The 13,664-nt window shown below is 38.1% G+C and overlaps 2 protein-coding genes across 2 annotated transcripts; one reads left to right on the forward strand and one right to left on the reverse strand.

The window, feature by feature from the left end:
• Positions 1-828: 828 nt before the first annotated feature.
• Positions 829-6,847, reverse strand: alg5 (ALG5 dolichyl-phosphate beta-glucosyltransferase). Its single transcript, XM_041801460.1, has 10 exons — positions 6,529-6,847; positions 4,665-4,833; positions 4,168-4,214; positions 3,868-3,936; positions 3,664-3,756; positions 3,469-3,582; positions 3,312-3,371; positions 3,078-3,229; positions 1,775-1,860; positions 829-1,424 (listed from the first exon to the last, which is right to left on the reverse strand). The coding sequence occupies exons 1-10, from the start codon at positions 6,589-6,591 to the stop codon at positions 1,309-1,311; spliced, it is 969 nt and encodes a 322-aa protein (XP_041657394.1). The 5' UTR covers positions 6,592-6,847; the 3' UTR covers positions 829-1,308.
• Positions 6,848-7,476: 629 nt separating this feature from the next.
• On the forward strand, positions 7,477-13,633 carry exosc8 (exosome component 8). Its single transcript, XM_041801479.1, has 11 exons — positions 7,477-7,539; positions 7,911-7,947; positions 8,063-8,126; positions 8,221-8,294; positions 10,005-10,050; positions 10,476-10,581; positions 10,680-10,725; positions 10,803-10,899; positions 11,020-11,140; positions 11,222-11,328; positions 13,422-13,633. The coding sequence occupies exons 1-11, from the start codon at positions 7,523-7,525 to the stop codon at positions 13,538-13,540; spliced, it is 834 nt and encodes a 277-aa protein (XP_041657413.1). The 5' UTR covers positions 7,477-7,522; the 3' UTR covers positions 13,541-13,633.
• The last annotated feature ends 31 nt before the right edge of the window (positions 13,634-13,664 follow it).

Consider the following 13,664-nt stretch of genomic DNA (forward strand, 5'->3'; position numbering starts at 1 on the left):
TAGGATCAACAACCTGCCACTGAAAGCAACTGCTAACTCTTCTTTAGTTATGCTAAATTCATAGACTCTTGATAACAACAGGAAGGAGGTACAGAGTTCCTCTATGTAAACATAACAGATACAAGCACTCATTCCTCCCACTGTCAGTGAAGCTCATAAATGAGCAGATTGCTCAGGATAGCCAGAAAAGAGAGTCTGAGGTCATGTGATGCTGAATTTGCACTAAAATGCTGGTATGCACTTTTTATCTGATCCCCTTGATTATGTACTTTTATTTATTATGTAATTGGTTGTTTCTTTTACCAATTCTGACGCATGAGTGGAATGTGCTGAATGTGTTGTCTGTGCAGCAGACCGCTCTGCCAAAGACAAATTTCTCCCAAGGGAGACAAATAAAGACACTTTGACTTTCACTTCTTGAACTTAACAGATTTTTTGGCCTTCTGCTTGTTTTCCTAACCCCCCTCCTCTCCTTCCTGTTAAACACATACATTTCAATAACCAGTAGCCCGACAGTACTTTTCTCTATTAATTCATTAAATGCTTTTTCAGTAATACAACTATGACCAAATGTAAAATACCATTTTACAGGACATGGATTAAACTTCAAATGTTGCATTTTGTCCAGCTAACCTTGCAACATCAAAGTTCAGTTTATAGAAGCAAAAGATGAAAAGAGAGATTTGGGAGCCTGTAATCACAGAATGTTAATGCAAATTACTTAAAAATAAGGAAGGTTTAATGAATCAATGATTACAATAGCACAGACTGTTAAATGATTGGTTGACTAGTCCTGGTGAGTAAATGAACTCTACTGAAACCATGAACTATTTCCATTTTTTATTTTAGTTCAATTCACCCAGCCCAGAGACCCATTGCCATGTTTCCTTAAATATACAATCCCTCCCTTTTTAAATCGATAACATTCATTCTACAGGTCAGAAGCATCACTCCATGATTTTGAGATCCTTTATGTCAACAAGCCTCGTTCACTTACAGCTGTTGGCCACAAAATAAATGTAGAGTAACTTAGTACATGGCTCAGTCTCGGACATTCTGTAACTGTGGCAACAGAAGTGTGCGTGTAACAACGGCCATCACAAGCCAAATGCAATTTTTTGAAAAAGGCAGGACGGCAAAACCTTACAACTGTGTTGTTGCTTCACATCTGACATCAGATGTGACATATGAAGCGTTGATCTTTTTTTCTTGATTACAGTGACAGACACAGCGTTAATCCCACCTCACACAAAGGTGTGACTGCCCTATCACAGGCTGCCTCTAAGGCACCAGGGCTCATCTGATTGGCTAGTCAGTCTTTTGTGGTGACTGCAGCTTCCAGGCTCCTGTGATGTACCGCAGTCGAATGAAGACCAGGTCGATGCCCATCTGCAACCAGCTCCAAAACGGGATCAGCTTAGACCCTGGCAGAGCAGACACACAAATTATTATATTATGAAGTTTTCAAAGCAAATGCAAGAAAATTAGTTGTTTGTATACACTGACAAGCCATGCAAGGACTCTAGCTGGAATCAGTCTCATAACCTGTGCTGATGATTGACAAATAAAATGGCATTAAAACAGTAAAGAATATACAAATACATGGACTTAAAAACCCTACAACATGATTGAATTCATAAAATATTAGAATAAAAATAAAAAATAGGAGAAACTACCCAATGCCAGACTTGCAAACGCACTCAAGAGATTATCAGAGGCTTTGAGATAGGCTGCAAAGTAGAAGGACACTGAAGCATACTGTATGAAAACCGACCTTCTATTTCAGTCCAGTTGACAGCCACCTCTGCTATGGGGATTTTGAAACGCTGGGCAATATACAGAAGCTCCACATCAAAGGCCCTGTGACAAGAGAGAAACACATGCACAACAGATGGTCAAAAGTTGCATTAACATTCATGTTTTATTGCAGCTACTAAAGAATTTAGGGGATGGTCACTAGGGCTGGCTAGGGGACATTGGTACGTATTAGTACTCATATAAACAGCACCAAGTGATGGAAACAGTCACAAACTAAAAACAACAATATCACATCAGATATATAAGGCACATAGTATCAGAGTATTGACACTTGTAGATTACGTACAATGGAGTATTAGGGCCACACACACAAAAAAAAGAAAATTTGTTTATTTTTGAGAAAAACTAAAGATGCTGTGAAATTTACGCAAACCAAAGCTTAGGTTTTTGAGATTTTAAAATTAAAAAATACCTGATAGCATGGAAAAAAGTCCTTCCAGATGAAGTAGTTTTACTTGCACAAGTACTGCAGTTGAAAGCCTAATCAAATTACTTTTAAGATCAAGCAGTAAGGATGTACTTGTGATTTTAGCCCAGAATCATCACATCATCATTGGCACCTGTATTTAGAAAACACATTTCTCTGAACTGGGGCTGTTTAACAACTGTTTTCAGTTTGGTTTCATGTAAAATTACAAATTTATAAGGTTATAAATTTGAGACTTTAAAAACTTGAAATTTTTGAGTTTCTAAAGAAAAAAATGTATGAATTGTAAACTTAAAAATTTTGAGTTTGTCCCATAAATTTACACCCTTTTACTCTCAAAACTTCAGAGTTTGGGGCGTACTTGGGTTTAGAGAATGTGCATGGTTTGTAAAGTTTTGTTTAAGGAAATAATCAGGTTAACAGAAATATGTTTGTATTGGCCAGGAATGACTTGTAAATATGTTTTTTTAATCTAAATGATATTTTTTATAAAATGAAAACAACACTTGTTATCCATTGTGATTTCCAAGGCACTTGAGGCATGCCTAAACATTTTTATTTATGATGGTGGCATAATCAAACATCTCTTCGGGACTTAGTTGATGGACGGACATCTTCTCCTTTACTTTCTGCCATACTTCACCCTTACTTGAAAAGCAATTAGCAATATTTATCAAAAGCAACTGCATGAGGTGACCAGATATAATTCTACAAACCTGCTTTTTAAAACCCGGTTGATACACTTGTCAGATTAAGATGACATGAAATCTTTCCTCTTCTAATTGTATGACTATGTCTGATACACATAACTAAAAGGAGTGCGGCTCCTTACCATCGTTCTACATGGAGAGAGGAGAAGGTCTTGAGTGCAGCCTCACGTGTGAAAAGCTTGAACCCACACTGCGTGTCCTTGATCCCTCTCACACAGAAGAACCACACCAGGAAGTGAAAGCCATACATGAGGAACGTACGAAACAGAGATCGCTGCAGCAAAGACACAGCAGTGGTTATTGATTGCTTAGAATGACAAAGGTTACAAAACTGTTGTCCTCAATCAGACATGTACCTGAGCTACTGAGTCTTTCTCCAGGTGAGCTCTGGAGCCACAGGAAATAGCCATGTTCTCCTAAATGGAGAGACAGGTGTTATTTAAGAATGACAACAAACAGACAGCCATGTGCAAAACTAAATGAAAAATCACAAAACAGTTAATGTATTCTCACTGGTTTAGGGTTTAGGTCATTAAGCCCAGCCTCCACTTTGTCCAGATCAGAAAACTTTGTGGCTCCATCAGCATCAGCCATCAGTATGACTTTTCCTCTGGAGCTCATAGTTCCCTTTAAAAGACAAAGAGATGGTCGGTTCAGCACTGTTGATGCTTTTCTGCTGCATAAAGGAGAGAGTCTTAAGAATCTCACCATCCTCACAGCTCCTCCTTTCCCTCTGTTCTTCACCAGTGTCAGGACTCGCACTTTATCTGCACCATATTTCCTGGTGTACCCTAGAGCGACCTGGCAGAGCATCACAACAAATCAATACTAATTTGACATGAAACTCAATTAAAACAAAGCAGAAACAGAGACAGAAGCAACTCTAATGCTGAAAAAGATTTGAGTGATCACCTCTGTGGTTTTGTCTTTGCTGCCATCATTGACCACTATGACCTCATAGGTAAAAGAGGGATGCTCTCTCTGTTAGGAGGGAGAAACAAAAAATGAGAGGTACTTGTTTGACAACAAGCATTTTTCATATTGATTGCTGCCACCTACTGGTCCCTTTGGAAATAACAACCAGCCAAAATAACTCTTTCCTTTGACTACATCCTCTCTGAAGATGATTAAACTCCTCTTTGGAGATCATTCATTGTGTCCTTTTTGAATTATAATTTAAGTAAAGCTGACCTTAAGAGACTTAGCACTTACCTGTCTGTTTTCCAAATACTCCATTGCTTCATCCAGCATCACAGGCACTATGACACACATCCACATATATATTAGCACCTACTTCTGCATGTTTTGTATAAAGCAGAGAACAGGATTGTTGGCTTTAAACTGCACTGATCTACATGACAACTGTTCTTTTTATTGGCTGGCATAAAACAGAGAAACACTCTAAAACTTTGATGATGATTTCTTAAGTAGCAAAGACATACAAGACCCTTAAACACACACTTGTAATACACCATTTACAATACCTTCAATATTCATACCTTGAACGTGCAGCGAAATAGTATTATGAGATGACATAAGAATGTTTTTTTTTATATATTATTAAAATAATTCAAAAGCTAAATCTTAAATTTATTTATGGGACTTTTCGGCAGTCTGCTGATCTTAAAATAAACATGGCTATAAACAGAGACCATGAGCTTAGGTGACTGCAAACATTACTGATAGAAACCAGAGGCTCTCCCACTCACTGCGGAGCTCCTCGTTGTAGGCTGGTATCACCACAGAGAGTTCTCTGGAGTGGGGATCATGTAAACTTGGGAAAAGCTCTTTCTCCCCCGTGGTAGTGAGGAAATATTTCTCTTTCTCGTGGCGTGTCAGGTTCACCATCTTTGCTGTGACGTGGGCCACTATGAACACCTGTGAAAAAGAGAAACGTGAGACTGGTTCTCCTATTTCTCTTTCAATGCAGTACTTTTGTAAGTTTATACACACAGAGGTACTAATCATACACTTACATGACAGAATTCTAACAAAAGTTTGTAAAAATTAGGAAAAAAACATTGCTTTAGGCTGAGGAATTAATCAAAGTTTAGAATAAATCACAAAATATCAACTACTGTAATTTTCACATTGCGAATAGTGCAAGATTTCTTTTAATGTGTTAAAATAACAGTTCAGTACTTTTTTGCAGTAGAGATGTTATGCTCTACATATCATGCCAACATTCAAGTGTCATTCTTTTACCACAGTATACAAAAATGCATACTTGGTTCATTTTTTATTTTCTATTTAAGTCAAAAGGAGAAGGACAGAAAAACTATCATTCCCTTCAATCTGACAATTCACATTCAATTTGCAATATGATTCCAAGTGAATGCAATTTGATATTTTTTCCAAAAATTCTTCACTCCCAGCATTGATTGTTTCTGTTGCTATTTAAAATGTTTTGGGCCTTTGTATGTCTTTATTTTAGAGAGAAGGAGAGTGTCTAAAGTCAGAAACAGGAATGAGAGATTGTGGTAGAGATCCAGATATAGTCATACACCAAGGTCAGGAAGCACAAGTCAGACTTGAGCCGCCCACGTAAATGGGACACGATCTAACCACTAGGCTATCCGAGCCCTGCATTAATCCTCAGTGTTATAATATGAACAGAAAATCTCTAAAATTGGCATCATTGCCATCCCTCAAGAAAAACATGGGGTTACTATCGTAACAAAACCATGTTATACTTTTTTGATTTCATTGTAATATGTCAGATCTTGTAAACACACATCACTATGTATCTGGAATGATTCACAATCTATTTACTTTTTTTTTAATCTTGAGGGGCCCCCAAATCTATGATCTGGGGGCTCATCAAGGCTGCATTTAAACGTACACTCTTTTGCTCTTCTATTAAGTGCAAATGGAGCATACTGCAAGACGACTTCCAGGAAATTATGGGGCAAACAATGAACCAACATTAGCCAGCACAACGTCTGAATTAGACTGGAAATTATAATGAGTCATGAATCACCCTTGGCGTCACCTGCAAAAGGGTGGGTTAAGAGGAGAGCCCACTTCTTTCTTTTTCAGGACCTTCCTGTGTAACACACGTCCACACGTTGTTGTGTATGGTGATTGATATTATCATCTGCCAAACAGGGCCTGGTAGAAAAAGTCTGGGAACCACTGATCTAATCCATGTTGATGCTTGGTAAACCTGTTCCTCCCAGATGTGAGGCATCTTCAGGAGCCTTAATGGAGTAACAGCTTTCTTCCATTCTGTGCCTTGGGTCTAGTTTTGTTTCAAGCTATGACTTCCTGGTTATTAAAAACTGAATATGAAGTTGAAAACAACCGAGAATTGAGATGCTTCATGAAAAGGAGTAAGCAACTTCATAAAAGCTCATACAATTCCTATCCGGCATTCATACCATACATTTCTTATTTTCTTCTAGCATGTTAAAATACATTTAAGAGGAAACTCCACACTTTAACTGTTTACCAATGATAACGTTGTTTTAACTCGGTGAATGTTTTCAGCATTTTCTTCACGTTGCTGAAGTTCGACTCTTACCAAAACTCTCTCAAATAAATCCCTACTTACACAATATTTTAACTACTTACCACAATCAAACCCAGGGCTGCTAGTGCGGCCAAAGCTTGAACTATTTCGCACAGTAAATCCATCCTCCTCCTCAGGTAACCCCGCAGCCTCTGACAGACCACCAGTCCAACAGGCTAGCTACACTGCTAGCTCACTTTCCCTGCTTTTCTTCGTGTCGTATGGCCCTGTGTTGTGACTCTCCAGCATATACAAGAAAGTACAAATTCCTGTGATAGTATTTGAGTGGGAAAGCTCAAAATTTAAGCGCTCATAGTCCCATTTCGCTGTGGGCAGTTCAGTGAACTCCACTTCCAATCACAGCTGAACACAGCGGCGACGCGGAAGTGCCAGGACTCTTCTCGACACATCATCAGTTAGAGGCAAGAGAACACAGAGGAGCGCTACGAGGCCATCAGCGACACAGACACTGCCCTCTAGTGGACGGCGCCGACAAAAATGATGCAAGAGGAGTCAAAGGATTTTTTTTAAAGTTTTAATTAAAAAAAAAAAAACTTTTTAAGTGTAATGATGTCTAGTATCTTGGCAATGTTCTTTCTCTGTGTGCTGAGTCATATAACTTGACAAAATTATCTCTGGATTTCTTTTTAACAATGAAGGTATGATAGTTGAAAAAACATTGTCTATGAAGAGTGCCCCCCAGGACACACACACCCTTTGGTGTCTCGCGACCACCCCAGGGATCCCGACCCCCACTTTGGAAACCAATAGCCTAAAAGACAGTTTAGTGCTTAAATTTTTAGCACATTTAAATTATGTGGTCCGCTTATTTTCCAAGTCCAAAGAAAAAGAATTTGATAAACTTGTCTGATGTTTACTGAGATGATGGGTTTACAGGTGAAAAAAATGAACATTTGCCAACAGCTATTCAGCCCATAGACAAAATAGTGGCAGTACGTTGGATGCGTACTTTCCAGTACATCAACACCTCGTTCTTCCTTCTCTTATCGGCCACCGTAGCGCGTACACCAAACCCACGTGGTTCATCAAAACATCATGGCGGCTGGTTTCAAGTAAGGCTGAACAAACCGGAGCTTTCAGCTTTAAATAAATATTATTACTATGCTTTATCCGTATTTTTGAGTTTAGTATTAAACTTACACAAGGTCAGATGTTAATTTAGTTTAATTAAAGATTAGGAATGACTTACCTTTCACTGCGCTTTTCATTTAGAGCTGTAGAGATGTGTACGATTAAGGCGGTATATGTATGTATGCGGATTAAGTTAATGACAGAAACAACTATGAAACGATTATGTCCTCAGAACACTCAGGATTACGTTGATCTTTAATGACTGGTTAATCTATTTATGGGAATTTTTACAGTGAGTCTGTAACTGATTTCTTTTCCTCTCTCTTTCATCTTCATAATCGTAAACTTTCAGGACTGCTGAGCCTCTTGAGTACCACAGAAGCTTTCTGGTCAGTGATCAACTATTTCAGCTAATAGTTAACTCAAACTTGTTCTGCTAAGCACCAGATTTATTTGACAATTTATGACTTGTGTTATTATTATGGTTGGGGTTTTGTTACTCAGAAAGAAAACTGTCGGCCTGATGGACGGGAGCTGTCAGAGTTCAGAACCACAACACTGAACATAGGTGAGAAAAAGCACTGACTCAAAAACTACTCTAAATGAATCATAATGACTGTGCTTTTTAAATCTAATTTCCTTTCTGTGTCTTCTTTGTTAAGGGTCCATATCCACAGCAGACGGCTCGGCCCTGGTAAAGCTTGGCAACACAACAGTGATCTGTGGGATAAAAGCGGTAAACACTAATATTGAACCTAAATTTACTCACCTGGACAAGGCCGTCCATGGGGGGTTTCTAGGGCCCAGCCAAATGGGGGGCCCATGGAGGTCTGCAAAATCACGGTCCATTGTGAAGTTACTCTGTTAAAACGATATTTTATGTTTAACCAGAGTAATATCCACTCTTATCAGAGTAACAAAATTTGATTTTATTTATGCTGTAGTGCAGTCTAGCCTTTTTAAAAATGTAAACTCCTTTTCTTAAAACAGAATTACCCTTTTATTGATAATGTTAATGATATGGATGGGCACACTGAACTAAATCATCTGAAAAGCAAAGTCAGACTTCATAGCTAAAGCCATGATGTGGATGCCAGATAATGAAGTAGAAGGAACTGAAATAACTTAATGTAAACATGTTTTTAATAAATGCAGAAGGAGGCAAAAAAGTGCTGAAAATGGCTAAAAATTGGTTTCAAGTGGCAAAAAGTGTCGAAAAATTGTTAAAAATCGGAAAGAAATGGTTTAAAGTGGCAAATAGGGTTTAAAGAAGCAAAAATTGGACAGCAGTGAAAAAAATGGGCTTACCGCAGCAAAAAAAAGTGGTGAAAAGGGGCTGAAAAATTGTGAAAAACTGTTAAAAGTGGCAAAAATGGGCTAAAATTGGCAACAGTTGCTTAAAGAGTAAAGGTTGGCATTTGAAGTAGTGAATGGGGGTTAAAAGTGGCAAAAATAGGCTAAAGGTGGTGAAATGGGTATATAAAGTAGTAAAACGTGGTTAAAAAGTAGCAAAAATAGGTTCAACATGGAAGATGATGAAAAAATGTTGAAAATATGGGTAGAAACAGTCTTTAAAGAGGTCTTAAAGGGGACATATTATGCAAAAATTACTTTTTCAGGCTTTTCTAACCAAAATGTGTGCCCCTGGCCTGTCCACAATCCCCTCAAGTACCAGAAAAATGCATTCCCTCCTCCCCTCTCTTTCTCCACCTTTCAGAAAATGTGTGCTGAAACAAGCCGTTCTCAGATTTTCCCTTCATGATGTCATGTGGGGAGTTAGCACTGCGCCCAGGTTTGTTCCACCCTCCTCTCCTGATCTTCCTGAGATGCTGGATAGCTCAGTGGGTTACCCTGCTGGCTTTGGTCTGGAGGATTGATGGTTCAAATCCCTGTCAGGTTTTAACTTTGAATAAAAGCATCTATAACATTGTAACATCATGAGCGTCACATCCATTTCCTGAGAGGGGTGTGGTCAGGGGTGGAGTCAGATACATCAGTAACATTTAAAGCCACAGACACAGAAACGGCTCGTTCTGAGAAGGGCTGAAACAGAGAGGTTCTTAGACATGTAAAAATCCAATACTGGAGTGTTTTTTCAGCAACAAACCTCACAGGCATGTTTTGGGGGCCTCTGAGACCAACATAAAATTGTCTTAAAAAGGTCAAATATGTCCCCTTTAAAGTGTCACAAATAAGTTGCTTGAACATGAGAGCTCAGTCATAGGATAACATACTTTTCAGCTCCAAAATGAGGTAACTGTTACGCAGGATGCCAACATTAATGCTACTGATCCAACCCATATTATGCACTGATATCGTCAATAAAATCACAGCTAGGGATGGCACATTAGCTGGGTTTATCAGGGGCCCAGCCAATTCTGTGGGCAGGCCTGATCTGGACCAAGTAAACACAACATCTCTTAATGCTTTTCTTCTTGATGTGCAGGAGCTGGCAAACCCCACAGTGGATGCACCTGGCAAAGGCTACATCGGTAAGTAGAACACAAAAATGCCAAAATGCATTTAGACAAAGTTTTATTGTACTCTTCCTTAATTTCCTTTTATAACTAATACAAAACTTAAACTGATTAAAATGTGGGGAGTTGCTTTAATCTGTCTTGGGAGCCTTTTACTAGTTCAGTACTGAATTGGCACTTTAAAAACAGCTGTAATTTTAATGCTGGATATGTTCTGTCCTAATGACTTATTCTCTCTAGACATGCTGGTAATCTGACTCTTTGATGCAGACAAATAATACTACCCAGGATTTGACTTGTCGTGCAGTTTTTGTGAAATTACAGCCATGATACTGTTGTAATTTAGGATTAGGTGACTGCAAATTAGTTTTCAGTTGGGCCTCTGTTGGAAGTAGAATCCAAATAAACACTGACTACAGTCCTGTCTCTGTTCTTCATAGTCCCAAACATCGATCTTCCCCCTCTGTGTTCCTCTCGGTTTCGGCCGGGCCCACCAGGAGAACAAGCCCAGGCTGCCAGTCAATTCATCGCTGATATCATTGAAAGGTGCTGCACACTCTCACACATTTTTAAACTTTTTTGTAAACCCTAAAGTCCTAAAGCCTTTGCTGCTTTTACTCAGTTGTTTTGTGTTGGTTTTGCAGCTCTGAAGTGATACAGACAGAGGACTTGTGCATTGAAAGGGGAAAGGTAAATTTACCATAATTCATCACTGATTTTTTTTTGTGTTGGGTCATTGGTCCTGATTGTGTTGGTACTGGTTGTAGCTCTGCTGGGTGCTCTACTGCGACCTGATGTGTCTTGACTATGACGGAAACGTGTTGGATGCCTGTATCATCGCCCTGCTGGCTGCTCTTAAGAACAGTATGTGCTAAGAGACATTGATTTTCTGTATAGAGTATATTTGCCTCTCTCTATTTAACATATCTTCATGACTTTTGTAAAAATCTTTGTATTTATCAGTATGTTAATATCTATGCACAGCACAACTCCCAGAGGTCACCATCAACACAGAGACGAGCTCACCAGAGGTGAATTCAGAGAAGAGATGCAGCCTCAAGATTCACAAACATCCAGTCGGAGCCTCTTTTTGTGTCTTCGATGAGTATGTAGAGTTTCAATTTTGCTTGATTTTGTGTGTTAAAGTGATGCCTTGTTTTATAATCCTGACTTGCTCTCCGTGTAGCTCCATCCTGATTCTAGACCCTACATCTGAAGAGGAGAGTCTGTCCACCGCTCAGCTCACTGTGGTGACGGATGAGGAAGATCGACTCTGTGCTATCCATAAACCAGGTTAGAGACAAAGTTTGTAATGATTCTTCATCTCCAGGTAGCTTACAATCTATGTGCATTCAACTTTTTATTAATTACTATGAGGAAATCCCTGGTGTTGAACACTAAAGCCAGTGGGGAGGTGCCAAAATCTACAGTTCCTTGAGTGTCCACTTGAGGCTGGCTGCAAAAGCCATGGAAGCCTCTTTAGGTCTCATTTTTATAGTAGAAATAATTATGCCTGATGCAAAAGCTGAATTTAGTATTGGTAGCTCATGACTTTGTACATAGTCTAAGGTCATTTTGGGTTTTAAACTCATTGGGTTGGTTTAAATTGACCTGAGAGTTATTCATAAACAGAGTCTTGTATTGATGATGCATATTTTTAGGACAACACAGACCACCAGCTCCCTCACGAAAGTCCTATGGGTTTTTTTTATAACTGAAGATAAGCTCTGTGGTGACAAAGTTAAACACTTAGACGTTTGGTTCAGTCTTATCAAATTACCATCAGTAAACATTACTTCCATATTTTTTAAGTGTAAATGCAATCAAGGAAATGAAAAGCGAATCTTGAGCTACAAAGGAAAATAAAGGGACTAAAGCTGACTAAACATGACCTAAACATCACCAACACTAAGCTTATTACTTGTGTTTCTCATGCAGCTGAGACTTTATCCATATTTCACATGGCTTATAGCAGTGGTTTTTCAACCTGTTTTTGCCCAAGGCACACCAAAGATCAAGCCAAAATCTCCAAGCACACCATATCCATTTCCATACAAAATAACCTCTTTAACACATTACAGTAAGTTAAGTTGTTATAGTTATATATGGGTCTACAGTATGTCCTTTAGGGACTCCCTATCACTAGAAATTCAAGGCTGATTAAGTCTCCAGTGTTCAGTTTCTTTAATTACTGCAGTTAATGTTCAGGCTTATAATGGATCTTATTAAAATGGTAAAAACCAGACTCAGAGAGGGTTAAATGGCTGCCAATCTGGTATGGATCACCTAAAGCAGCTCCTTAAACTTGAAATGGATCTTCTTTATAATAACACGTCAACTGAAATGATTAAATTCTCTAAAAACAACAAATTGCATTTTTTAAAAAATATTGCAATTTCAATTTAAAATGTGATTATTTCTTAAGTTTATCTTGTGAATTTTTCAACAAACACAAGAAATAAATCTTTCTGTTAACCATAACAATACTAGAAAGATTAAACTAGGGCTGTATGATTTTGAAAAAATATCTGATTATTATTAATTTTACTTATATTGCGAATTGGATGTGAATTATTGTATTGAAAGGGATGTTATTTTTTTGTAATTCTCATTTGATTAAGAAAAACATACTGCAAAAAATGTATCAAACTGGTATTTTGGCACACACAGAATCAGAATTACTGCACCTTCTGCAATGTGAAAATGCAGGATATATGGTAATTTAATCTGAATTTCAATCATTTGCCCAGCCTTATTGCAAAATAATTGAAAAATATAGCTTTGCTTGAACCTTAAAAAAGCCAAGATGTGTTTTTATCATAACACAAATTTCAAGTGTTTTAAAATTCCCCAGTGTAATATACAGATCTGAAGAAAACTGAGAAAGCATTTCTTAAATCAGCAATTTTTGGCAAGTCATGGAAGATTGATTTTTGTGCCAAAAGTGGCATAATACCACCCAACAGTGATGTGAAGGATAGGTGAAAACATGCAGATACCTGAGAGCTTTGATTAAAAATCAAGCTTATATTAGCAGATACTGATTTCTGCAGTCTTCTCAAGTTAAAACTAGTTAAAGTTATTCTGTTGTTACAAATCTGTATGAACTTGCATCCTTTTCCCATCTTAAACAGTTATGTTCCTCAAATAATAAATGATTAAATGACAGTTGACAGATGGTAAAGTAGCATTATAGCTGTCAATTCAATAAACCCTATCTATCCTGCTTCCACGTGTATGCAGTGATGAAAACCAAACCATCAGGTTTATATCTGAGTTACAAATGTATATCTAAGAGACAACGAGGTCCTGCAGTAAGCTTGATAAATCCTATAAACTGTAAATGAAATAAACACAGCTTCTAATGATCCTCTCCTCTGGCACAGGTGGGACATCACTGTCTGGAGAGAAGCTGCAGGGGTGCATCAGCAGAGCAGCGGCAAGACAAAGAGAGATCCAGAAACTCATCGACAAAGTCATACAGAGTGTACAGACACCACAATAAAGAAATTCAGACAACACCGTTTTATCTAAAAGCTGTATTTTTCCACTGTCAATATATATTCTTTTTTAATAACAATAAAACTGCTGACAAAGACTCCTTAAAAAAATTATTTCTCAGTGTCCAG

This window comes from Cheilinus undulatus, linkage group 12 (assembly GCF_018320785.1).
Source record: "Cheilinus undulatus linkage group 12, ASM1832078v1, whole genome shotgun sequence".
NCBI classification, from domain to species: Eukaryota; Metazoa; Chordata; class Actinopteri; order Labriformes; family Labridae; genus Cheilinus; species Cheilinus undulatus.

Bases quoted from the DNA above. Each gene is read 5' to 3' on its own strand.
- alg5 (XM_041801460.1), bottom strand. From the start codon at position 6,591: ATGGATTTACTGTGCGAAATAGTTCAAGCTTTGGCCGCACTAGCAGCC. The intron at 4,215-4,664 runs GTGAGTGGGAGA...TGTGTGTCATAG, and splicing joins CTACAACGAGGAGCTCCGCA to TGCCTGTGATGCTGGATGAA. The intron at 1,861-3,077 runs GTAAGGAGCCGC...CTCTTGTCACAG, and splicing joins TCTCTCCATGTAGAACGATG to GGCCTTTGATGTGGAGCTTC.
- exosc8 (XM_041801479.1), top strand. The intron at 8,127-8,220 runs GTGAGAAAAAGC...TTCTTTGTTAAG, and splicing joins AACCACAACACTGAACATAG to GGTCCATATCCACAGCAGAC. The intron at 10,051-10,475 runs GTAAGTAGAACA...TGTTCTTCATAG, and splicing joins ACCTGGCAAAGGCTACATCG to TCCCAAACATCGATCTTCCC.